The sequence below is a fragment of the Saccostrea cucullata genome, unplaced genomic scaffold, assembly GCF_032062105.1.
Source record: "Saccostrea cucullata isolate Sc308-1 unplaced genomic scaffold, CSIRO_AGI_Scuc_v1 ctg1080, whole genome shotgun sequence".
NCBI classification, from domain to species: domain Eukaryota; kingdom Metazoa; phylum Mollusca; class Bivalvia; order Ostreida; family Ostreidae; genus Saccostrea; species Saccostrea cuccullata.
Window position 1 is genome coordinate 47,183 of NW_026924105.1, and position 27,930 is coordinate 75,112.

Genomic DNA, 27,930 nt, shown 5'->3' on the forward strand with positions numbered 1-27,930 from the left:
GAATACGTTTAAAGTTGCATGTATTTAAGATATTAACTTCAGATTAGGCTTTTTTCATGTTAATAAAAAAAAGATTTGAAACAAGGTATTACGTTCAACATCTAGTGCTGGCAACAAATTTGAAATTCGACACAAATCAATTCTCAACCTTCTTTTTTAATTATAAAATTATTTTGACAAACTTCTTCAATTTTTTTTTTGCTAAGATTCAGTAGACCTTACGGTCAAATTATGACGTCATCATTGTATCATGTACGTAAGCATGAAAATAAAGAGCGTAACTTATAATTTTATATGAAAGATATTAAATGGAAATTTAGATATTCTAAAGCAAAATTATTGACAAATTGGGGATTATATAATTATCAAGAATAAATCTAATAATTTAGGGTATTTACGCATACGATGAACTTATAATTACTATTAAAATGGAGGATCTTGCTTCATTTTCACAAAGCTCAACATTCATTAAATGTAAAATTCATATTGGCCACACGCTAGTACCTCTAAGAAATTTCGCATGAAGGTGCATATATGTTATATTTTCATGCATGCAAAGTTTGGAAAGGATACTTGAGTGTGGCCACATTCAATTTTCGAAATAACTACCGTAAAATCGGCGTTTTAGGCAGTTTTTAATTTCATTGGTATATTTGTTACTGTGCATGTGCTCAAGACGGTAGCCTGTGTGAGAAAAAATTAAAGTAGTGTACCATGACAATGTGCTCTACAAAATAACATATGATAGGCATTGTGATTTCAAACTTAAATTTTGTCTAAAATTAAAGGCAGATATTGATAGTTCGTGGCTTTAGCTCTTTATACGGACTGTATATGAATGAAATAATAAAATAGACATGGCATCCAAGTTAACGACTTTTTTCATATTTGTAAATAATACTTTATTTGAGAACAAAATATATTTTTCATTGTACAAAACGTGACTTGATAAGCCTCTCAATGTGTAAAGATTGCATCATTTTTGCGAGATGACGTCACATCGACAAGTGCATTGCGATCGACGAATCGTTCGATTTTGTTGTGTGAGATTTAACAAACGACAATAATACATGTAACAATAAGTTTTCATGTAGTCTAGAGCTATCCCGCATTTTAAAATAGCAAATAATTTCATTTTATTCTTGTTTTTTGAAGACCTTATATTTTGTGTGACGTCATAGTAAACATTTCACGTATAAATTAGGTCCCGCCTACTTACTGTAACCTTAACTGTTCTGCGCAGTTGATATACTTTCTAAAAAATTGATCAAATACCTTAAGAAGTATTATTTTTTTGCTTGGCATCTTTCATCATTTAATTTATTTTTGTTGTTTTCTTTCACACCACCCCCTCTTCATTCATAGCTGGAACAAAATTAATAGGCTATCTTTAGGTAAAATTATGCCTAAATCAAATACATGGACATGCGAATGGTGTTATTGACATCCAGTTTATGAATAATATATTGTTTGATACACACTCTAATAATGCACATAACATCTACAGAAAAGCTCATATCTTATTTCTGCAATATGTACTAATTAAGACCTTATTATCAAGTGAATAGAAAACATAAGCATAAAAAATGAGATCTCCTTTACATCAAATTATTAATATTTGTGACAAACCAAATTAAGAATATAGCATCATATGAGATAAAAAAAAAAGTAAACTACATTTTTTTTATTCCCCTTCATTATTAAAACGATTCATTTCCATTTTATTATATTCATTAATCGTAATTTGACATAATGAAGATAAAAAGAAATAAAAAATAAATAGTTCAGTTAATGACATTCTTCTAGCTTTCACAATAATCCAAATTGTGAAATAAAATAAACCTTTGTTAAAATAAATAAGATGCTCTCAGTTGACCTATTAACAAAAACATAATATTTACAAAAATTAGGTCCTTTAACAGACAATTTTGTTCATTCCCATTTCGAGAGTTTTGATTTCAGCATGTATATATAAATATCAGTTATAATTTTTGTCTTCTAATATTTTGAATCAGATGCCCCTTTAATGAGTATCTGACTGGACAAAGTTAAAAATTTAGCAAATTTATTCAGCGCAATTTAATGGGTTCATTCCAATATGGCTATGATTCTACTTTTAATATTAATTGTTTCTCACGCTATACTGAAGAGATTCTCTATAAAATATTTACTCCCAATCGTCCGTGACTCAAACATCAGAGGAATTATACATAACCTATGAAGCATTCTATCCCTCGGTAACTATATATTGATTTATCTTACAAATAAATCTATTATGCATAGATAAAAAGCTTTTGCCTATCATAAATGTCTGTCATAAAATTCTGACATTTTTTTGTTTATTTTTCAAATGATTTTCAGAATTATTAAGATGCTACAGTAAATGTTCTACTGTTCACCAACTCAGAGTAATAGTTTGTATAATGTGTGTACATGTACCTAAATTATTTCATGACTTTTAGAAGAACATCATCAGACTACTTTTTAACTCAAGGAATTTGTAGAGAAATTTCCTTTCTTGGTATTTTTATCTCTTTCAACGAAAAATCAATTTATTTTAATGGTGATACTTTTTATGTCAAAATCATTTTTTTCAAGTTATCTATTAAGAATAAAGTATGTTCGATGGCCCATACAAAGCATGGATCGTTTTAACGTCCAAATCTGGCCCCGCGATAATTTACAAAAAACATATTTTTGCCTTAAACTTTCCATCAAACATTGTAGTTTATTAATTTCATTTTCAATTTTTATGTCCATGCACTGTAATAAGGTATTGATCTGATTAATATAGCACTGGAACGTTGTTTACATCGATTTCTCAATGCCTTTAGGCCACACCTCCATTTTGCAAGCCAATTTTCTATATGAGCACATGGCTGTTTCAAGGTGCCGTAAATACGGTCAATGTAGGGAGATAAACTAGTCATTTACATTCATGTAAGAAGGATATGGAGATAACGAACAGTATTCAATCTCAAAGTCCATTAAACAATATACAAAATAAGAACAGAGCAAAAACGGACCTCCGAAACATCAGAGGTTGGATTAGAAATCGAAACAGTCTTGCGCTCATTTATTATTTTCCAAAAAGGTGCAAACTCACGGATACTTGTCTCTTTAATAAAGGCACCTTATTTACAAATTTCGGCTCAAGTACAATATAAGACGAAAATAGTTCAATTTTTTTCTCGTAACAATATACTAGTATATTTTGTGCATATTCATAAATATTCTGAATGTACAAAAAAGATGAATTAGCATATTTTGCATATGAATCAAATGAAAATTTAAATGAATATTTAGGGCCATTATTGGTAAATTTGATATATAAACCAATTGCATTCTATATTGTCAACCATTTTTATATAAAATGGATCATAAATGTACGAAACAAGATATGAACTTTTAAGGGGACGAAGGATGTTTGGTCACGTGACTCAGTTTTATTACGTCATAATATCTGATAAAATATGTACAAAACCAGATTGAAGCCACAGTATTTGGAAGAAAAAAATGACTGTTTGTTTGCGTTCACAATCCTAAATGAAAATATCTAAAAACATTCAAACTTTCTTGCAAATATTTTCAAATTACGGAATAGATTGATCCATTCTTCTGTTTCCCTACACTGCGCGTCCAACGAGTCGCTGACGTCTTAGTGGATCTTAGTACAGTAAGATTATATACACTGTAAAACACGGGTAGTAAAATATCTTAAAAACGGGTCATGATCAGTACATTGTGGGATATTTTATAAATTAAATAACACAAAAAATATTTTTACATGGTTGTTGACGGAAATATTTTGTAGTTATGTCTTACTTAGCTTATATTGCAAATGTGTGACGTCATAATAGGGTTTTCCCGTACTCGAGAAATGAAAACATGACACGTTTTTCTCATGCTCATGTCTTGTTTAACTATGCCCTGAGCAATATTGAGCTCAGTTTCACCAATCGATATTTTGCAGTTAATCAATAACATGACGAACTTGCATTTCGGCATTTTTTTTCAAATATTGAATGATAGGATTTTTTTAAAATTAATTTTTTTGTCATTTAAGTTGTCTTAAAAAGACCGTAATTTTCCGTCTCCAGATGCAGTGTACATGTAACAAAAGAATCTTTCGAATTTTTAACCCTATTCACACTCTGAAATATTTTAAAAGACACATGTGTGCTGACATATTTTTTAAGGCCGGTACACACGGTAAGGCTTGCCTTATAAGTCATGAAACTTACGTTCTAGCCTTACCGTGTGTACACCCTTAATTCACGTTTTTTGGAGCCTTACAAGTCTGACTTTAGAATAGAACACTGCTCTATTTCCTAATACAAGACTTAGCTGACATTTAATTCTTGACCAATGAAAACCATTTACCCAAAGTTCAATCTATTTTTATAAAATCATACACGTTGGTATATTGAAGAAAACACGAAGCATTTTCGAGTAAAATAATGTTATTATCTACAAATACTTCAGTTAACCTCCTCTTCCTGCTTAAGAAGTGTGGATGCACTGGTCGGTAAAACTATTTCAAAGTCCTAGCTAGTATTCTCTTATTCCGTTTAATAATGCGCATTATTTATGGTTCAAAAACACATGGAATTTATGTAAATGTTGTTGATAATAAGTCTTGCCTTAACGTGTGGACAGGAGAGCCGTACGACTTGCAAAACGTAAGGTTTTAGTCTTGTAAGGCAAGCCTTACCGTGTGTACCGGCCTTTATCTATGCTGAAAAAAAAATCCATTATGGACCGAGTAATGGGGCCAGAAATACGGAAAATCAAAACTTCATTCAGACACTGTGGGCATAGTATTTGTCACTCAATATCTCAGAAATAAATCTAGAAACCTATTGATATATCTGCTTTAAGGTATGAGGGACATATTAAATAAGAGCTATACAAAATATGAAAAAAAAAATGAATGACAGGTATTTTTTCAGCTAAAGATCCTTCATCCCCTTAATATTATTTTATTTAAATTATCAATGAATTTAATGTGCACCTGGTAGTCATAAATGAAAATTTGTTCATATGCATGCTACTTTGTCTGGTCGACAGGCAGACAGCATGCCATTATTATAAATGCAAATAAAGTTGACATTATTGTAAATATGTATTTCGAAGTCATAAAATATCATTTGTTTCGTTGAAATTGGACCAGTGGTTTATAAGAAGAAGATGAAAATGTGAAATGTTTACGACACCGACGACGACAGATGACGGACAAATTTTGATCAGAAAAGCTCACTTGAGCCTTCGGCTCAGGTGAGCTAAAAACATTTCTTCAGAGTTCTATTGTTCATACCAGATATCTAAAAATTAAATATTTAACAAAAGTATGCCGATTTCTTTCCTTCTTTCCCAGAACTGTATTGTTTTTATGCAGACGATTTGATTTGTTTAGCAAACGGGGATAATTTAAAAAAAACGAAAGTAGAAAATGAGTTAGGAACGTAACGGACATGCAGGTTTCGAAATTCAGGAAAAAAATTATTATAGTAAAAGTATTTAATTATTCCTTCAAAAAGTAATCTGGAAGCGGGAAATATACATGTAAAGACTGTCAAAGTAGTTCTGGCTGCTTAGAGCAAGCGAACTCTAGATTCTATTGATGCAGTTATCAAAAAAAAAAATTTAATCCAATCAGAATCAAGTATTTTATAGAAAATAAATGATATAGTGATCTTCAGAAATTGTTTTTTTTTTACTTTACGCTCATAATATACCCTTGATAAAAATGTTAGATCTCTCAGACGTTCGAGCCTTTGAGTTTCTCGAACACGTTAAATTCAACTTCAACTATATTTATGGTATAATTGGATTTTTGAAGAAAAAAAACAGTGCGTCTGTCGTCAACCCTTAAGCTTATTTTTAATGATATTAAAGAAAACAATAACATCTATTTAAGCAGTAGCTGTATAGCAGATTACTGGATAAAAAATGTTCATCAAGCCAAGAAACTGCATGGAGGGAAAAATAGGGGCAATGATTTTTAGAAGCATAATTTTAGATGTTTTATACTGCAAAACATGAACATAAAAAACCTAATAATTTTCTGTATAAATTTCCTAAAATCTTTAGAAATGAAAGTGAATTGCTGAAAACACAGTAAAGAGCATTGATCTTGTGTCGGCTTACACAGGTTCCACTGTAATAGATTTACCAATAAAGTTATCTACATCTTAATATTCCGTTCAGGTATCTTCATTTTTCCAAGTTAGTGAAAAAGAATAAAATTTTTCTAATTTCAAATTTATTACAACACATATAAAGTACATCTTGTACTTAATACATTCAGTAAGAAAAAAATACAATAATTTAATGCTTTAAAGAATAGTTTTAACGTCCTTCCTTTCCTTTTGTAACTTGATGTAAAATATTATTTTAAAAAAGAAACCCTCGATAAATTTTAAGTGAAATCAGGTTTGCCTTGATGATGGATGATCTTTTATCTATTATAAATTTTAAAAAAAGAATTAATTTATGTGTAACATATATATAAGAGTAGCATATCTAAAAAAAAATTCTTCAAAACATTGGAATATTTTACGGAAATACAAAAAAACTGGTGATTAAGGTTTACTGGTGTTTACCTAGTGACGTTTTATCATCATCAAGGTCCCCCTCACTGACCATCCCCACTCTACGGTAGGAGACCACGGGTCGACCCAGTCTCCCGGGGACCAGCGACCGTTAAGGAAGGCCCGGTGACAGATGTTAAACCACCAGCCCCCTCCATTACTGGCAGCACAGTTATAATCATCATACACGTCGTTATCCCTGTCTGGGGTGGAGAAGTCCATCCCAGACAGATCGTAGTAAATTGGATAACCAGTGTCTAACATACTGTCACCTGTAAAATAGATGTATCTCATAGATAATGAATTGTTTTTTTAAGCATTAAATGACATTTATCATGGACGATAAAGTTTCATAACTGCAACGGCTTGTTAGGGCTTATATGTAGCTTTTTAATTTAATTTTACGGTATATAATTTTCTACGTATTTAAAGAAGTTAATTTAAATTTTCAACAACGTGGCAATGACTAATTTAATGTCCCCTGTAATGTAAAAAATGCTTATTAACATTGAGAAAGCAAAGTTTACAGAATATTGAGGAAAAATATGTATGATAGACCCCATATAAAAAGACTTGATATTTTTTTTTATTGAGAATAAGTAAGGGGTTTTAAGAAAGTTCCTTTCATAACGAAATATTTTCAAAATATTCAAAGTACTGCCGAGGAACATATAAATTTTGAAATTTTTCAGATGAATATCTTTTCATGAATGTGCTTTAGAATTATAGCAATTTATTCCTTGCAGGAATTTAGAGGGTTTTCTTCCATACAGAAATATATACAGTTTAACATCTTTAAAACACTCAAGTAACAGAAAGGCAGTCATCTTAAGTGAAAGTATAGGATAATTTACTTTTGCTTCTTCATAGCTTATCTTGTATCAGATAAGCTGATGAGCTTTCTAGGTCAAGAACAAAAATTCACTCTTCAGAAGAATATGATTGTCATTTTGAAAAAAAAATAAAGAATCAGTGAATTGATAATCTTTGAATAGTATTTCAAAGAACCGTTTGACCTATGTGCTGAAAATATGTCAAAAATATGCTTCATCTCTAACTTTTCTAAGCAGACAACATCTAATTTATAATCAACAAAAGACACTAAAAATATGTGATATAAGGGATCTGTCAGAACATTTGATATAAGTGATCTGTGGCCAGTTTTAAGACATTAAATGTCATACCCTTACCTAAGGTCCCCGTGGAAGGTCCTGCAAGAAAGAGTTGATATTTTCCTGTTTCGTTGGAGACAGAAAATCTATCGTACATTTCATAAAGCGTTGTACCATTCTCGAGAGTGATGGACACATAAAGGGATGAGTTTTCTTTTGTTAATTGATGTATAAAGTCATTTCCTGCATAATGAAATATTTTAAAATCAACAATAAAATTGTTTGCAAAACAGAAATTCATTAATACGAAATATACTTTAATGAAAATCAAATTATATCTTAGTGTAGACATTGATGCTAATTGTGGCTACATTAGGACCTTGCCGATAAGTGATTTTGATCGCTTGTTTTCATTTTTTTTTCTAATTTAGAATAACAATTAAACACTAAAAGTGAATATCGTCAAAACATAACATCTTGTCTTACAATCAGATGTTTCTTTGATACGGTTTCATTTCTTTATCCTGCAAATACTCCTTGCGTTGACCTAATAAACCTATTAAACCAAAGCTTTAATTGGTCAATTCATAATAAAGCCTTGTGCATGTATTCCGAGTTCTAAAAGTATTGTGAAGTCAGGTGTATTGCAAAGATTACGCCATGGCGTCATAATTTCGACAGATATTGCTTATATTCCAAAACAGTAACCATGTATTTTATATTATCTGCCTTAAAAAACCATATTGTTCATTATTGAAGCGACTGAAAGTTCCTTTAAAAAAAGATGTATACTAATCAATCCAAACATCTTGTTCTGGTGAACCAAAACCATTTTTATATGCTGTCCAATCTCTGTCAAAACTCAGGGAACCATTGACACGTTTTTGGATTGCCTTTAATAATAAGCATGTATAACAACACAAAATCAACGTATTGAAGAATTTTATGATCAATAAGTTTTGATATAAACTGAAATTTTTGTATGTTTTATATTCTTTGGAACAACAAAACCACACATAAGAATTGATTAATTTACGCTAGTTGAAATAAACTACAAGGCGGGTTTTCTCGGCGGATGTAAAAGAACTATGCACGGTAACTCGCGATACCAGCATACATTTGACAGTCACTTAATTCAAGATTGAATTTCTATATGAAGTTTTTGTTTAATACCAAGAGCAGTTTAATTGTGATTTATTAGTTATTTCAACACCAGTGCTTAAAAGTGAAATATCCCTACTTCCAGCTTTTCATATAAAGGGGGGGGGGTCCATTGACATCGAACCATAAAGCATCATTATATTCTGAAATAGACTTGATTATGAATTATTGTTTCTTAATGTTTTTCTTATATTTTCTGCATATAAAAGTAAGCATATTTATCTCATACGTGTGGCAGATACTGCCCATATGAGATAAATGTATGCTTTATTCACGGGTAAATACTTTATTAAAAGCAATTCCGTTTTTGAAAGGATCCCTCGCTTTTAAATTTTAATTTATTGAAACTTTATTTGTGAAAATTATCATTCGTATAAAATGAATGATAAAGAATAACAGTATCCTTAAAAGCAAGAAACAAACTTGTATATGTCAGAGAAATGTCTTAGTTTATCAAGGAAACTGTATTGGGTATTTGAAAACAGATCTTACCCCCTCCCTTTAATCGTTTTCTGAAAAAGTAAAGCCTAGCAGTTAAGTTGTTGTTATAAGACGCCTTTAACATCTTCAACAATGCTTTCTACGTATGCCTATCTTGTAATTTAGGTGTAACTAAGGGAAGATATGGAGATATTGAGGTAAAAAAAATTCAAAATTAGAGCAGAGCAAACACGGACCTCCGAAACATCAGAGGTGGGATAAGGTGCCATGGAGGAGTGAGCATCCCCTGCCGACCGGTCACACCTGCCGTGTGTTCATTGTCATGATCGTGAAATAACGGGAAAATTCGTCGTCAATTCAGTGTATAAATAATGGACTAACAATTGGTATGAAAAACGTCAGTCAGCGTTTGACTCAATGATACATTGTATTTGCTGAATGCTGACAAAATCATTGTATCAACCATAGAACTTACGAAATGACGACTTTAAACGAGACTTCAGATATTCTTGTTTCATCAACTTGCTTGTCAATAATCAACCTCGTTTTAGAAATTGTTCATACGTAGAGCATGCTCTTGCGTATCGAATCAACTGAGATATATGCACTCTGTATGCAGGTGATGAAGATATATTGCTGTATAAGTAAGGGAATACCATAGATCAACAAGGAACGTACAAGTAGCCTTGTCTAGCAAGTTTTGTACTGCCACCGTACAGAAAGTTAGTTTTCTCGATCCATGGTCCTTACAACTTCAAGTCAGAAGTTCCTTTGATGTAAAGCTCAAGCAATTCTACCATAGACCTATTGTTTTCAAAGACGCAGATAGGAAAAATAAAAAAAAAACAAAAATGAACACGATCTACTTTCTTTCGAGGCATATCAAATCAGCGGTGCTACGTATTTAAATAAAGCGTCATCAATTTGAATTAGCAATCAATCATGTACTTTCGCAGCGGTGTTCTAAAAGTTTTGTTAAAACGGAAGTCGTATGAGATAAATAGAACATCTATAATTGTGTGATTTAATGTTGTTTTTATATAACTCGTTGAAATGGTGTATATTAACTCGGCAAGCCTCGCTAATATATATACAATTTCAACTCGTTTGATAAAATCCACATCAAATCACACAATATAGATATCCTTTATCTATTAGTAAAATACTGTGTTTTAGTTGTTAAGCACTTGGAAATTGATGGGAAAAGCATTTCTTTCTTTTTTTTTTGTCTTTTGACATATCCCCCAGCCTCCCGTGAAACACACAAAACAACTTAAGAAGTTTAGAGAATTGGTCAGAATTTGTGAAATGGCAGTCCATATCACCAGTAAAAATTGCTTTATGGGAGGAAAATGTTTAGAAAAATATATTCCGTTTTCCGTTTATTTCTAGTAATTTTTAGGGTTACCTCTCTTTTTTCCAAAAGATTTTTTTTTGATGAAAATCTAAATAAATATACTTGTGTGTTTATATATATTAAAAATCATTTAAATATCGTAACTTTTGAAAATTGACTTGGAAGTACGCGAGAGAAGTTCGCAGTTCTTTGCCGTTTTGCTTTCTCAAAGAAATGCCTATAATTTTGGCGAATATTAATTTAGTAGACACTTTAGCGATATTATTTAAGTTTTGTGTGAATTATTTGTGTACAAATCACACAGACTTGTCGAGTTGGCATATTTCTTGAAGTGCATTATACATGTCTAAGAGCACAAAATATACTCAATGTTTAAATTTCTTGCTGCCCTATATTGTGTAACATTTTTACTAACATCAGTGGATTCTCATTGTCAGGGGATGTTTGAAAATTTTTTTCGTGGGTAAAGGAAAATGAATACCAATAATTTCTTACAGAAAAAACAGCTATTGAAAATTAGTAGCTTGAACACGTTGGAAAGAACATGATGACAAAAAATGGACTATTTTAGCGATGAAAATTCTAATCGGCTATTTACAAAACGCTAAAATAAGCGAAAATTTGCAATCGCTTAAATACTTATAGACCACTTTAGAGTATCAAAATAAATATATACCGTCCATCCTCCACCCAGTGTCGTCATGTCACAATATACAGGGACAGGAATCGTAGTGGTCCCATGGGGATAGATGACATACACCCCAGAATTCCTGTATCCATCTGATTGAAGATCCTTACAATCGCTGGGCATAACTAAAGCAGAAAACCAACTTACAATCCAGAAAAATAGCTACTATGAGTAATTAAGGAATGAAGCGATTTATATAAAAAAGCGGTTTATAAAATAGCGTAAACTGACCCAAGTTATATATCGAATTACATAAGTTGAAATAAGCTTCATTCCTTATAATTTAATTTCAGTGTAGATACCAAGACAATTATTCCTCCAGAGAAAGGTTTCAAATTTTGCATTTTTTTTTTAAAGTAACGTCAAGCGGAGTAATACGTTTTTGACGTAACTAATTATGCAAGTACAAAGTGGATAAAATCTTCTATCCAATCAAATGTCGTATTACAACTAGAATTAAATTATGAATAATAATAGAATCATATTACGTATATACAAGAAGTGAGAAGATACATAATACCAGTACGAAGGACTAAGATTTTCTGGTAATTAAAGCTAAGATGTGAACTATACAATGTTCATTTTGTTAAGCATGTTCTTATTAACGAAATTGAAGTAATTGGAAATATGGCTACTACTTAGAAGTAATTAATTATGATGAGCAATAAAGTTCTATGATGTTTATCTTTTTTGTGGCAAATAAAACAAAGAAAATAACAGTTTTACATACAGTCATGTGAGTAGTATATCCAGCCTCCCTCATTCGACACCCCTGACGTAAATATCTTCTTGTGGGTCCGACATTTCTTCATCTGAGGATTGAACCCATAGAAACTACATTCCCTTTGACACCGAGCGCCACACTCTATAACGGATGTAGAGTTGTATTCTTCTAAAAATTCTTCATTTGACTTCTTATCATTCAGTTCCAGATTTGCGGTGTATTTCCTCGAAATAACGGTAGACTGGCACACCGCAAAAAAGGCAAAAACTAACACAATTGAACAAATAGCGCCCATATCGTAATTGGTACTTAAAGCTACTGGCTGCGTTGGGGGCTACCTTTAGAAATTTGCAATGTATCATACAAAACGCCAAATATAAATTTCAAACTATACATCAGTTACTGAAAACGATTGGCTAACGGTTACGTACTCTGTATGTGTCATACACTAAAATATTGATTTGTTGAATCTAAAATAAACAATTGCTAGGTGTAATAGGAACAGTTACAGATGTTCGCTAAAGTCTCCGCAAGTCCCTTTGGTGCCCTTGTGAAGACAAATAATGACTCTTGTAGAATATTAACCAGAGGTCATTTTTCGACGTCGAAAAATGACTCCCAGTCATTATTATACGGCGAAAATTGCGCCCGGTCATTATTTGACGTCGAAAAGTATCAACACCCTAAAATTTTGCATAACACAAGTGACGAAAAATGACCCCGTAGGGACCTTAAGGCCAAAATACGCACCTGGGCTAAATAGGGAATAAATTGGTAATCTTGATCTCATTCATGAAGAAGGTTCAGTTTGAGCTTTAACGTGCCTTAAAAATTGAATGTTCTTTAAAAGTTATGATATTGGCTTTAACAATTGTCGAGTAGATGACTATGACAAATAATGAAAGAATATGGCATGAATGAGGACCTTTCTGGTAGTATGACGACATTAATTTGGTGCATTTCTAAATTAAATGCAGAAAAGCCTCAAAATGACTCATTTCTGTGCTTTTTTTCTTTTAGAAAATAGTCTCTTCTATCATCGCCACGTTTTAATTTTTGGATATATTATGTAAACTGTTATGAAAAATCACATATCTCAAAATCTTTCCGGGCGACGGTGGCAGAGTATGTTTTCTTGAAGAAAATTCCACTGAAAATTGATGTCTTCTGCAACTTTTTAAGAAAATACGGGAAAATGCCCAAGTCAATGACGTCACAATTAGCATTAAGGAGGTCATATGAGAAAAACGATTTGTATATTCTTGCTGCATGTAATTTCTATTATTTAAGAAAGAATGAATTTTGTTTTCTTATATCACTAACATGTTTTAGAAAAATATGAGGCTTTCTTTGTATTTAAACTGTACTTTCTTCTTACACAATTATTGCTTCCTGAAGGCTTTTTTAAAGTCAATGCGATGATTCAGAATCTAAAAGAGTAAAAGATTTATCGAGCTCAAGGGGCTAGGTGAACATTGTTTTTTTTTGATTATGTAGAGACATCCTACTGATTGAAAAATGTAGTAATATTATATAACTAGTTTGTAGTAATATTATTTAACTAGTTTGTAGTAATATTATTTAACTAGTTTGTAGTAATATTATATAACTAGTTTTTACCCTCGGTGAAATCAGGAGATAATGTAGGGATAATATGTCCGTCTGTCTGTAACGCTTTGAGTAACCCCACTCTGATACAGAACTCCTCTCACATTGCTAAATGAAATTGAATTAGGCTTTCACATACATATTTTTTGTTACATAGTTTCATTGTGCATCTTCTACTGTACTTTTTGATCTGACACATACAGTATGTGTTAAGTAATAAAATGTCACTTAGTGAGCTAAGTGCTCACAAAACCTCAGGGCTTATTTATACAGTCTCATCCAAAAGACCGGTCTCCAAGATCCACAGAGGGAATCGGACCCGCGAAGTAAGGATTGACTCCTAATTTCGCGACTCTAGAGTAGATGCTATAATAACTGCGACATGCAGGCGACCCATCTGTGTTCAGTAATCCAGAAGTGAGAAAGAGAATTAGATATATTAACTGATCAGTACATACTCGTCCCTGTAACATTGCAGGTAACAACATTGTCTTCGTTTGTAAGGCTCATTATATAAACTGTATTTGAAGAGAACTTTTAATTCTACACGTGGTTATCCTACTTTTACTCATACTTCCCTTTCTAAGGGAGAAATTCTTCGAAATCATATGTCAGTCTTAAATATTTTAAATATTCCACGAAGTCAAAATGACTTTGATCTACCCTATATATATATTGGATTCCGAAACTTCATAAAAATCCTTTAAAACAAAGATACGTTGCAGGTTCAAGTAAATGTTCAACCAAGCCTCTTTCGTTACTCCTCACTAAGATATTGACAGTAGTGAAGGAAACCTTCAAGAGTACTGTGCAAAAGTATATTCAAGAAGTGGTGTAAATCAGATGTGGATACTAAAAAATTCCAGAGAACTTTTTGACAATTTGAAATCACTAGATTTTATCAAAGTCAACTGCTGGAAAATATGCAAGTATTTCCCATGATAAATTAAAGTCAGGACTTTTTTTTATATCATTGCTCACTGCTTTTTCAATAACAAAGGAACACGTAAATTTACTTATTTTGTCATTGGTTATTTTCAAACTTATTTTGTTAAAACAGATTTTGATTGTACACACAAGTACTCTGAAGTTAACATCTAAAAGATGTTTGAGTTTCTGATTGACAATAGCTATGTGGTTTTAGGAGACCGGGTATTCCAACAATCTTTTTTAAATTACTTTGGGTACCAATTGCGCTCTGTTAATAGCAGACCTATTTCTATACTCATAGGAAGCAAAATTTGTGAAATTCATATGCGTGAAAAGAAAAAAATATTTTCTGTGGCCTTCAAGTCGACATTTAGGTATATCGACGACATATTGTAAATTAACAATGGTAATTTCCATTTTTACGTCGATACGATATTTCCTGGAGAGCTTGAGATAAAAGATACCACATATATTGACACGTCATGACTGTAATTATTGTATCGTCAACTTCCCTTACTTTTGCAGCAAAATATACTACGTATAATTAATTTCTAAAACGAGGTAAACTATTGCCAAGCAAGTTGATGAAACAAGAATATCAACAATCTCGTTTAAAGTTATCGTTTCGTATGTTCTATGGTCGATACAACGACCTTGTCAGCAAATACAATTTATCATTGAGTCAAATGCTGACTGATGTTTTTCATACTATGCTCGTATTTTGTATTCCTTATCTCCATATCCCTCCTAATTCTTGGTTAGAAAAAAGGGCATGGCGCTGGTAAAAATTGAAATGAAGTCGATTAAGATGCATGGCGTCGCTCCATGGTCATAAATGCCGAGTATAGGACAACATTGCACTTATCTTCACGTTTCACACTCTTGTACTTCGGATAGCAAACTCGAAGATGAACTAGATTTGAACTTAAAAAAAATAATTTTACAGATGAATTAATGATCTTTCTACATGAAAGAAGATTATGTTTGTGAAAGAAATTAACAGTGAATCAGTCTTTTGAAACCAATGAAATAATTCATAAAACTAAATTATTATTTTTTTTTATTAATTCCCTGCGCAGTTTTAAAAAATACGAGAAATGAATAATTTACGAGAAAGGTCAATTAACTAATAAACCAGTTTTTGTTTCTCCTATAATATTTACTTGGTGTTGTTTTCTTGCTACCCAGTCATGTATCACTGTATGCATAATAAACTGACTTAGTTTTAAAAAGTGATCCCAAACCTGATGATTTATTCAGCATATATGGGGATTATCCCATAAATTTTAAAAACAGCATCGGTTGATTTGAAGAAGTCTGGATATGTTTATAGACCAGTTTGAAGCTATGGTGATTATTTAAAAGATAAAAATGTCAACATCATTAAAATTATTTAGTTTCAAATGAAACAAACACCATTTATCAAGGACAGCTGGCCAGGTTTCATTCGTAGCTACTCTGTAACTGTCTCTGCATAATTTATGATAAACTAATGGTGTAAATTTATTAAACCATTAAAATGATTCCTTCATGTATTATAGACTAAACTATTTTGAATAACTCTCACGAGCGTTGAAATTACTGTTTCATATCTAAACAAAAAGCGGCATTTTTAGCTATAAAACAATATTAATATTTTTTCATACAATGTCTATTTTTGGTAGTTCAAAAGTACTAAAAATATATTATTTGTGCCTCTGGTATCGAAAGATCCAGAAAAGATCCAGATACGTTTAAAGCACATACACTTAAAACACCACAATGCTTTTGTATTTTTTTCTGCTTAGGAAAATATGTCAAAATTTGAACATTTAGCACATCCATCTAATATTTAAACCAGACCCTTAATTTGTTTGAAAAATTGTCATGATGAATTAAAAGGAAAAAAAAAATTTCAATAGAAATAAAACCGTTTTTTGCATTCGCTCAAATGTTTTATTTCGCGACTAAAAATATTTTGCACTTTCATGGATGTAAAACACACACACACACCGAAGAGAATAAGGTATTGTGATCAAAGAGATACAGAACATGCTTGTTCATCGATGATTTCATCGATTGCATTTAACGAAATCTATTAAATTAAAGTACTCCAAAAATAACTTTTTTTCAGAAAAAAAGTGTTAAAGTGTTATCAAGTCTTTCTTCCTAAAAGCAATTCAGCACAAGACAAGCAAACAATAACATAAGTTAGGGCCATTACCACTTTTTCAGAAATGTTTTGATTCCCTGAGCAAAATGAAATATTAATCTAAAACTCATAGAAATATCCAATTAAAAAAGACATTATGTGTTATATTTGTCTAGTTTCCTTGGAAAGTTCATGTGTAACAGTCTGTTTACATTTAATGCTTCTCCCATAGTGTACATATGTTAGCAAAAATTCATGATATATTTACGAAATATTTCTTGTGTGTCTGGAGAATGTTAAGTGATGTATAGAGAGTATCAATTGATCGATCTTCCAATAGGATCTTTATATAACAGTTGTGAAGAAGACAAAAGGAGAACAATGTCTCACTTATTGCAATTTTTTATTGCGATTACAAATACGGAAGAAAATGATTTGGTCCCATTCAAATTAAATCAACTTTATTGTTAGATATAAAAAAAAGTCTTGAGGAAAGTCTGGACTTTCAACATTTTCTCTCAAAGAAGAATATGGAGATAACGAAGAGTATTCAATCCCAAAGTCCATAAAACAATACATAATAGGAGCAGAATGATCATGGACATCCGAAACATCAGAGATGGGATCAGGTGCCATGCAACTATGTTTTTAATACCTAAAGGAAGGAATGTTCTCACTAAAAATGTATTTCGTATATTTAAAAATTAATGAAATCTAAGAGAGTATAAACATTTTCTACGGATGAAGCTTACGCGGGTATGTTAAGGAAGCATATAAGTCATTTTTCGGGAAATTTAGACTTTTTAAAGAAAATTAAGTGTTATAATTTACCAAAACCGCTGATTAACGTAAACTATTATTATCTAATGCATAAAGATTAAAGAATGTTTAAAGCAATGACGTGCACCCCCACCACGGCATCACGTGACTTCTATTAATAGCGAAATTTTCCTTAATAAAAAAAGCTAACAGAACAACAATACCCTGGAGTTTGATAATTTCTTTGAGTGAATAATATTGTTGAAAAACATCTGTTTTGTCTAAAAAGTGCTGCTAGAATCCAACTGTCCCTTTAGTAAAATAATTATTCCACACATTCGCACGAAACCTTACCCGGTGTTTTGATTTTTTTAAATATGAACCCTGATTTTTCATAAAACCATGCTTAACTCGGGATTCTAGCAGCACTTTCCATCTATTTTAGGAGGCAAACTTTCCATATGTACAAATCTTAAGTTTTGCAATATACAGCTTATTGTTGTTCTGTTGCAATTTTTTTGTCTCAAATGACAGAGGAAAGGCCGACCGGGATACGTATATAGCTGGCTGTCTTTGAAAGAGAATAAAATAAATAAAAATAACTTAGCATACCTGTTTTATTAACTGAACTCCATATGAATATCACAAAATATTAACAATATTTGCTGTTAAACTCAATTTTACGTATCTTTGTACATGCCGTAATAGCCAAATTCTCTTTACACGGCATGATCAATTCCCAAGTTACTTGATGTACACATATGACGTCATCGGTGTTAGATTTTAATCAAAATGACAGAATACAGCATTACAAAATAAGGGCATTTTATTTTTGTTAATGTTTACAAGTTTCTATTCATTTTCTAGAGTTAAATTACATCTCTAAATACCAATATTACGAAAACTTGTGTTTTAAAATTGACGTCATCTCGCCTACTATGACGTCATAATGTAGCACTGATTTAGTCAGGGTAGAATATTTTGTATGTTTCCTTATCCCCCCTGCGTAAAAAGCTTACATAACTGTAGTTTGTTTAGAAAATAGATCTTATTTGATATATTTATAAAAATTTTAGCGAATATACCTGCAGATTAAATGTAATCTTTAAATTCCAATATTTCACTATTTAATCGCTTAAATATTTTTTATAGACGGCAGGTTGAATATTTTGCGGGTCAACTACATAATATATAGATATAATTAATTTTTGCGCAAAATATCGCAGCACTTTTCAAATATCTTAATGCTAGTTGAGTTTATGTGTGAAAAATGGACAAGATGATCGAGGGTATGCACTTGCAATAAATCGATTTAAAAGGGTCCTTCCAGTACCTCTTTAATAAATCTGCATTGAGACAAACGACAGTATCACTTGTCTGGAGATTTATACGGACTGTATATAAATAGTAATAAAATTGACATTGCATCCAAGTTAAATGTCTTTTTCATAATTGTAAATGATATTTTTTTTTTGAGAACAAAAGATATTTTTTCATTGTACAAAATATTTATGACTTGATCAGCCTCAAATGTGTAAAAATTGCGTCATTTTTGCGAGATGACGTCACATTGACAAGTGCATTGCGATCGACGAATCGTTCAATTCTGTTGTGTGGGATTTAACAAACGACAATAATGCATGTAACAATAAGTTTTCATGTAGTCTAGAGCTATCCCGCAGTTTAAAATAGCAAATAAGTTCATTTTGCGGTATTTTAAAGACCCTACATTTTGTGTGACGTCAAAGTAAATATTTCCCGTATAAATTAGGCCCCGCCTAGCTCCTTGCTGTAACCTTAGCTGTTCTACTCAGTTAATAAACTTTCTAAAAATCTGTTCAAATATCTTAAGGTGTATTTTTTTTGGCTTGGTATCTTTCATCATTTTATTTAATTTCTTTTGTTTTCTTTAACCCCACCTCTCTTCAGTCATATCTGGATATATCTGGATAAATAGGCTTTCTTTAGGTAAAATGATGCCTAATTCAAATAAATAGAAATGCAAATGGTGTTATTGACATCCAGTTTAATATATTGTTTGATATACCATGACAGAGAACCATGAATTCTATTTATGCTTTGGATATCTGTGAAAAAAAGCCAAAAGGGAACAATATTCCCTCAGATATGCAGATAACATCTATGAAGTAGCTCATGTTTAATTCCTGCAATATGTACAAATAAAAACTTTATTATCAAGTGAATAGAAAACAGTTGCATAAAAAATGATATCTGCTTTACATCAAGTTATTATACAGTTAAACTATATCATTGGAGGAGTAAGCAAGATTCCAGTTTTCCAAGAACAGGACTATTTCCCGAAGCGCAGCGCGCCAGTCTTGGGAAACTGGAATCTTGCTAACTCCATCAATGATATACTATAACTGTTTTATTATACCGATACAAATTTAGATTGTAAAGATCACCTTTCAAAAACAAATATTCATTAACAGGTTAACTAATCATTATTCGTCGCAAATACCAGTGATTCCCTAATTCTAATGCAATCAGTGTATTTTGTTTGTTGTTTACGTCTTATTTTGTTGCGTTTTGTTATATGAAATACGTCACAAAGCATTGTTTTGCGTCTCTATTATGACGTCACAATGATATGCTATAACCGCGAATTAGCATGACTAGCTTTCGACCGAGGGATTAGCTCAAAAAACTAACGCACGGCGATAAGTCGTTTCACAGCGATTTCTAGGGAATTGTTAAGATCTAATCACTTAATTTTATATAGGGAAAAAATCAGTAGAGGTATAATAATAATATGTGTGACAAACCAAATTAAGAATATAACATCATATGAGATAAAACAGTAAAATCCCCCCTTTTTTTTATTCCCGCGGTATTATTTCAACAATTAATTTCTACTTTATCGTATTCATTAATTGTTACTTAACATAATGAAGATAAAAAAGAAATAAAAATAAATAGTTCAGATAATGACATTTTTCTGGCTTTCACAATAATCCATATTGTAAAATAAAAAAAACCTTTGTTCAAATAAACAAGATGCTCTCATGTGACCTATTAACAAAAACATTATATTCCCAAAATTAGGTCCTTTAACAGACAATTTTGTTCATTCCCATTTCGAGAGTTTTGATTTCAGCATGTATATATAAATATCAGTAATACATTTGTCTTTTAGTATTTTGAATCAGATGCCCCTTTTATGAATATTTGACTGGACAAAGTTAAAAATTTAGCTTATTTATTCAGTGCAATTTAATGCCTTCATTCCATTATTGCTTTAATTCTATTTTACATGTAATATTAATTGGTTTTTCGCGCTATACTGAAGATTTTAACTAAAACAAACTCTATAAAATATTTACTCCCAATCATCCGTGAATCAAACATCAGAGGAATAATACATAATCTATGAAGCATTTCTTCCTTCGGTAACTATATATTGACTTATCTTACAAATAAATCTATAATGCATAAATAAAAAGCTATTGCTTATCATAAATGTCTATCATAAAATTCTGACAGTTTGTTGTTTTTCAAATTATTTCCAGAATTATTAAGATGCCACAGCAAACGTTTTACTGTTCACTGTTCACCAACTAAGAGTGATATTTTGTATATTGTGTGTACATGTACCTAAATAAAGCCCATGACCGTTAAAAGGGCATGCACCAGACAACTTTTTAACTCAAGGAATTAGTAGAGAAATTTCCCTTTTTTGGTATTTATATCTCATTTTAAATAAACCAAATTCATTTTAATGATGCTCCTTTTTGTGTCAAAATCAATTTTTTCCAGTTATCTATTAATAATAAAGTAATGTTCAATGGCCATGCAAAGAATGAATCGTTTAAAAGTCCAAATCTGGCCCCTCGATAATTTACAAAATATATATTTAAAAATTTCAACATATTTTTGCCTCAAAATTTCCATCAAACATTGTACATGTTTATTTCAATTTTTATTTCCATGCACTGTTATTGGGTATTTATCTGATTAATATAGCAAGGGTATGTTATTCACATCGATTTCTCATTGACTTTAACCCCATTCTCAAACCATTCTTTTTAATATGAGCGCATGGCTGTTTCAAAATGCCGTAAATACGGTCAATGTAGATAGATAAACTAGTCATTTACATTTATGAAAGAAATTGAAACAGTCTTGCTCTCATTTATTATTTTCCAGAAAGGTGCAAAATCACGGATACTTGTCTCTATAGTAAAGGCACCTTGTTTACAAATTTTAGCATCCACAAGTCAAGTCACGTCATTACGTAACGCTATGTGACTCCTACCAAAACAATGCTTTTTCAAACCCCAAATTTTACTGTTTTTCCGCTCTCAATGATTATTTCAAGAATAGAGATATGAAAAAAATTATTAAACTTTGTTTAATATATTTTATTATATTTCTTAACCTCTCTTATATTTACATCAAATGAAAAATGCGTTTGAATGCAAAACTTACACCTGAAATATAGTAGGTAGTAATTGTCGCGCTTTTTCATTCCGCTGTTTCCAGGACAACAAAGGTGCGTGAGACTTTTCTTTTATAAAAACAGACGCTGGAGAAGTTACAGAACAAAATGATACCAAATAACTTATTACAGATGCAAATATTACCATGATAGAAGACTGCATAAAGTAAGTAGTTTTTAGACAAAATTTTCCCCTTTTCTAGAACAGGTTGCATATGTGTAACAACATTAGATCGATTCAGAATTTAATTCTCTTCAAATTAATCTGCATGATATCTTAATAAATCATAGCTTGAATATGGGGTGCGCATGGGGAATTTTTTTAATTATTAAATTATGCCTTATTAAATTCTTTCTGATATTGTCGCCTCTTCAATGATTTTGTATAAAGCAAATACAATAATAGAGTGTATTACCAGAAGTTTTTTTTTTTTTTTTTTTTTTTTTTTTTTGACATAGGAATTTAAAAAATAAAATGCTTTAATGATTTTATAAAAAATATTTTAAAACAGAAAGAAAAAAATTAAATCATAAATTCAACAAAAAGGAAGATGATAAAAAAAATGGTACGTGGTTTGATTATATGAATTAGTAAAATTACACTGACTTATGCACTATTGAAAAAAGAGAGTTAACAGGTAAATTTAAAACATGTTCAAATAAATAATAAATACGCAGTTAAATGAAATATTTAATATTTCAGAGTTCAAGTAGCCTATAATGCCAATAAAAATTAAGGTACAATGTACTCATGGAAGTGGAACTTTTCAAAAAGGAAAAAACTCACCATTTATAAATTATGAAAATTATTTCACCTTTTCTTTCTTGCAAAAAAAAGTAACAGTGGTTCATTGAATGTATTTTTGGATTCCTAAAAATATTTAATGAAGAATATGAGCAGGAACATAAAAGTCGTTTATCACTTTGAAATTCCAATGTAATTTTTGTTAATTAGAGAAATAAAGTAAATACTACATACACATCTTATTATAAAAAATATTTTTAAAAAATACATTAATATCCTTTTTAAAAAAAAAATTGGAGTATTGAAAAAAAAATATATTGTTAGAGGGCGCTTTAGACTGGTCGTTTAAAGTGCACCAAACAATTTTTTTTTGGGGGGGGGGTATGCTGTGGAGGTCTTGGTAAATATAGTTGTTGTAAAAACTATAAATATGGAAGAAGATACATTTTAAAGTAAAAATTATTTAGTATAGGCATTTGATGTCATTTTTTTACATAGATTTACGAAAAGGGTTTTTGATTTATAAATATACGCTATCGATGAGATTTAAATTTAATAAAAAATGATCTGAATACTCGACTATCCTTCGAATAATGCAATCGAATTTCTACTAAGGAAAATGCCGGGTAAATATTTTGAAATCCCTAAAGATAATGTAAATATTTTTTAGAACTTGGTGGAAAATTTGTCTCATCGCTATTGTTATTCAACAAGCTGACAATAAGATGTCCTGCACTACTCCCAGGATTTTAAGTTCTGATGTAATTAACTTTAAAAGAGCACATGGCGTATCCGAAACTGCCCAATGGATTGTGTCACATTCTGATAACTGTAATCCGACATCAATTAGAGTGGTTATTAGGCGACTGTGGTCAGAATATGAAAAGTTCAGAAAAAACAAATCTAAATCTGAAGGTAGCAGAAAACTTACAGAGTTCCTAGAAACAGAATTTGCTCCACCTAAAGTATCAAATACAGTGACTCCCAAAATGCCCGAAGCTACATATCTGATCAGTTCTAGCGGTGATGCCTTTTCTACTGCAATGTCCATTTCAAACTCAGTGTTTATGGAAAACCAGAATCTGACTAAGGAGAAAATAGCACTGTAATGTATGTGACCCCCCCCCCCTTTTAATTTTATGTAATGTAGATAGGATATACAACATTTATTATTTAGTCCACAATATAGTGTTTATTCACGCTGATTCAATGACTGTAATACTTTACTGTAATTGTGTGAGCTTGGAGCGGGTTGATTTTTCTATCAAATAGAGTCAATGACTGTAATATGTTTTCATGCTTTATGGTGATTTGGAGCGGGTTGATGAAGCTTGTTTATTCACAGTTTTATTTTGTTTCACTATGAATGTGCTGTTCGCAAAGTTGTACTTAAGTTATGTAATTGTATTTCTAAATACTTGGAATCAAGAGTAAATTGTAGTATCATAGTATGTTGGTAATGTAAACATGACAGAGATAATTCGAACTGAGTTAGAGTTTGATAGGAGTTTAATAAAGTGAGCCATTTGTAAATTATTACTTACGTATATATGGCAAGACTATAACTGCGTGTAAAAGTATGTGATTGTTGTTTGTTTAGTGTTACTTAATTAATTTGATACCTGTAAATAGTCTAAACTTCTTTTGGCACATGTTTGACAGTTTTGGAACTCTTCTATACGATGTACTTCCGGTTTAGAAACTTGTTAATCTATTCGATAAATTGTTCTCCTATTGGTTGTATAGTCGATAAATTTATTGAGTATAAATGGCGCTATCTTACGAATGAATGTATTTTGAGATGAACTTAATATTGTTTTGAGTTTAATATGTTTTGTTTAAATTATTTGTTGTGAAATATATTTTGTTTTAATTGATAATAAGTGAGAAAGAATGATTTTACATTTGTATAGAATGCTTGGTAACACTTGTTCACGTGAAAGGTCGTGATGTTTTACTATTGACCAATCAGATTGTTCGATATAATTGATCATTAGTTATTAATCCAATGAAATTTCATAATTAATAATTCCGTCTTTTTCCAGCATTTTCCGTCTTTTTCAGTCATTTTCTGTCTTTGAGTCATATAAAAGTTAGACGCTGAGAAATTTTAGTCACTCTTCTGCTTATTTTGATTTGGTAGGTCCGTTTTACGGAGCTCTTAGATTTTTGTTAGGATTTTATTTTAACTTTTATTTTTGTCTATCTTTTATTTTATTTAGGAATTTATTTTATTTTTCATTTATTTAGTTAGGATAGAATTAAACCGTAAGGACATTAAATAGTGAAATACTATTGTCCGTGATCGATGGTTTTTAACTACAACAGTCTATGACTGAGTAGTTCTCTTCTGTAATTAATTTTTCTAGGATTATTTTATTTTACAATTTTACTCTACATTTATTTAATTTTTATTTTAATGCAAACTACGTAACAAAAGTTATACGTTTGCTATCTTTCTCTTTTATGATGACTAAAGTTGATTAATTCAACGAAAGTCAATTTTTATTTTGTTTAGATTCCAGTAATTTGTCTAGATACGTAAATTTTTCTTAGAATTTTTCATAGAGTTTTCCAATAGAGAACTTAGGAATTTAATTTTTACTTTACTTGAAACTTAAGAAAGATTATTGGATTATGTATTTATGGCCCGTAGTATTTACAAGCTGAATCTGTTTAATACAGTAAAGCTTGCTTTAGGTTTAACAAGTCAACGTTATAAATAACTACGGCTTGGGTCTCATTTTAATAAAGAGTTTAGGAGATTAACAAGCTAATCTGTTACATACAGTAAAGCTTGTGTTAAGTTTTACAAGTCAAAGTTATAAATAACTACGACTTGATTTCATTATTAGACATTGGGAAATAGACACGATAGATTTTTGGGTGGTTTTTCAGTCTGTTTTACGCTATGATTTTTCTTATTTACTTTATTAAAACTTAATTTATTGTTGTTAATTTGGTATGAATGTGGTGTGAATGTCGTCGTTTGAAATAACTTGTTTGTTGATTATGCATTTAATAAATTCAATTGTTTAATGTTTATAATCTTATGTCTTCTTTGCGAATGGTACATTTATGAAGGAAGTTGAGTTAAATTATTTATACCATATACAGTTAGCAGAACCGCTAGCGTTACAAGCACTAAAGTCTGAGTTGACTGAAACAATATCTCACATGCAGACACTCAATATAAAATCAGAAGATGTAATAAAGCAAAATAGAGTGCTACATGAGAAACTGAAATCATCAAATCAAGCTGTCAAACGCACTAAACGGAGAGAGGACTACTGGAAAACTAAGTGTACAAAATTGGAAACATCAGATGACACATCTAAAGAAGACTACCAAGCACTTCTAAATGAGCTACAAGCTGAAAATAACCAACTCAGAATCATTGTCAATGAGCTTCAGCATACCCTTAAGGAAAAGGATGATGAAATCTCCTATCTCATGGAGCAGCTGCATGATTTGACTGACAACAAAGTCATCAAGCTATTTGACAAGAAAGAGAAAGCATTCACTCCAGAACTTCATTTGTGTGTGTACTCTCTTCTCGAACGCAATGTCCCATCAGCTAAAATTGGTAAGTTTTTTTGTTTTTGTTTTTTTTATTCTGATTTGTTTACTTGATGTATGCACCTACATAAAGTAAATGTACATTTTAAATAAACGTTCATATTTTGATTTAGGACCAACGATAGAAACCTGTTTGAAGTTAGCAGGAAAAGAACCTGACCGACTACCATCCCCATCGACAGTTGTTAATATGAATATCCAAAGACTCTGTCTAGCCAAAAAACAACTACAAGAAGAGCTGTCAGAAAAAATCAACACCACCTTGCACACTGATGAGACATCGAAGTTTGGCATTAAATATGGTGGGTTTTCTGTTCGTGATGAAGAAGGTAATTATTTTGCATTAGGACTTCGTGAAATGGCCACAAAATCAGCACAAAACACACTGGACACATTTAAAGAAATTTTACAGGATATTTCTGACAACAACGAGGAAACCCAGAAGAAAATTGGAAACAAAGTTATCTGCAATATCCAAAATACGATGAGTGATCGTGCCGCTACAGAATTAAAGTTTAATGAGCTATTAGAAAGTTACAGAGAAGAGCTGCTACCACAGATACGGGAAGATTATCACGCATTTGATGATGTTGAAAAAGAAACAGTTAGCAGACTGAATAATTTCTTCTGCGGTGTTCATGGCCTGGTACATATGGCGAATGCGGCCCAGAAGGGATTATGTGAAGCAGAAAAGGGAAATTTCGATGGAAACCCACCAATTTTTGATGAGAATTTCTCTAAAATTGATGAATCAGGTTGTTTTCGCTTAATAAGAAGTGCATGGAAGGCTTTTGCAAGAAGAGGTGATGAAAAGTGTGGGTGTTATAGGGCCTTCCGAACATACATGCAGCCATTTCTTACTGAAAACAGAATGATCTCACTTCCTCTGCAACCATTTAAGGGCCATAGATTCAACATTTTATTTCAAAATGCTGCATGCCTTTACTTTCTACATCCTCACATGACTGAATTTCTGGAGAAATCAGATATTGAAAACAAAAGACTTCTGAAGTCTGTTCTCTCAGATATTAAAGTTTCATTTATGTTGCCGGACTGAAAGCCCTGGGATTGATTTCAAAGATGATTACCACACCCCTTTGGAATATTCTCGAGAACAAGGAACACATCAATTGAAGACATGACACAAAATTATCTCCATCTATCAACTTATTTGGCGAATGTAACAGAAAATCTAGCTGATTTTATAAAGGGAACCTTTCCAGCTTTAACAGGAATAGACTTTAATGGCGACAGAGTTTTTGAATTCCTGACCAATGAGTCTAATTATGATACTGATGTGGAAATCATTCTACGTGTCCTGTTACCAGCGATCCGGAAAGTAGTACTGCATGTCTATAAAGACCACTTGCCAGATGGTAAATATGAAACTTTTACTGAGGAGCTCTCACTGGCTACCAAGAGTGTGGACAAACATAATTCTTATTCCGAGCGACTGTTCGCGTACATGGACCAAATTTTAAGAGCTAAACCTAATATATCAGCTCTAGCTCTTGAGGCTTACACACTTTTCCTAATGAACAAGACATCCACATGGATAAAAAGAAACAAAGAGGATATGGAAGACCTTATTTCGGAAGCTAGAAAATCCGTTTCCACTGAAAGAGATTTATTCTCAAAAAGAA

General features: G+C 31.3%; 1 protein-coding gene and 1 pseudogene across 1 annotated transcript; one reads left to right on the forward strand and one right to left on the reverse strand.

Moving 5' to 3' along the window:
• Nucleotides 1-6,605: 6,605 nt before the first annotated feature.
• Nucleotides 6,606-12,371, reverse strand: LOC134265725 (microfibril-associated glycoprotein 4-like). Its single transcript, XM_062747948.1, has 4 exons — nt 12,083-12,371; nt 11,355-11,477; nt 7,784-7,948; nt 6,606-6,865 (listed from the first exon to the last, which is right to left on the reverse strand). The coding sequence occupies exons 1-4, from the start codon at nt 12,369-12,371 to the stop codon at nt 6,606-6,608; spliced, it is 837 nt and encodes a 278-aa protein (XP_062603932.1).
• Nucleotides 12,372-23,775: 11,404 nt separating this feature from the next.
• Nucleotides 23,776-27,344, forward strand: LOC134265726 (uncharacterized; annotated as a pseudogene).
• Nucleotides 27,345-27,930: the final 586 nt, after the last annotated feature.

What these genes read in the sequence shown, in the direction of transcription:
- LOC134265725 (XM_062747948.1), bottom strand. Translation starts at nt 12,371, where the DNA reads ATGGGCGCTATTTGTTCAATTGTGTTAGTTTTTGCCTTTTTTGCGGTG. An exon ending in GATATACTACTCACATGACT is followed by an intron (nt 11,478 to 12,082) that starts GTATGTAAAACT and finishes TTTCTGCTTTAG; the next exon opens with TTATGCCCAGCGATTGTAAG. An exon ending in ACCTTCCACGGGGACCTTAG is followed by an intron (nt 6,866 to 7,783) that starts GTAAGGGTATGA and finishes TCTATTTTACAG; the next exon opens with GTGACAGTATGTTAGACACT.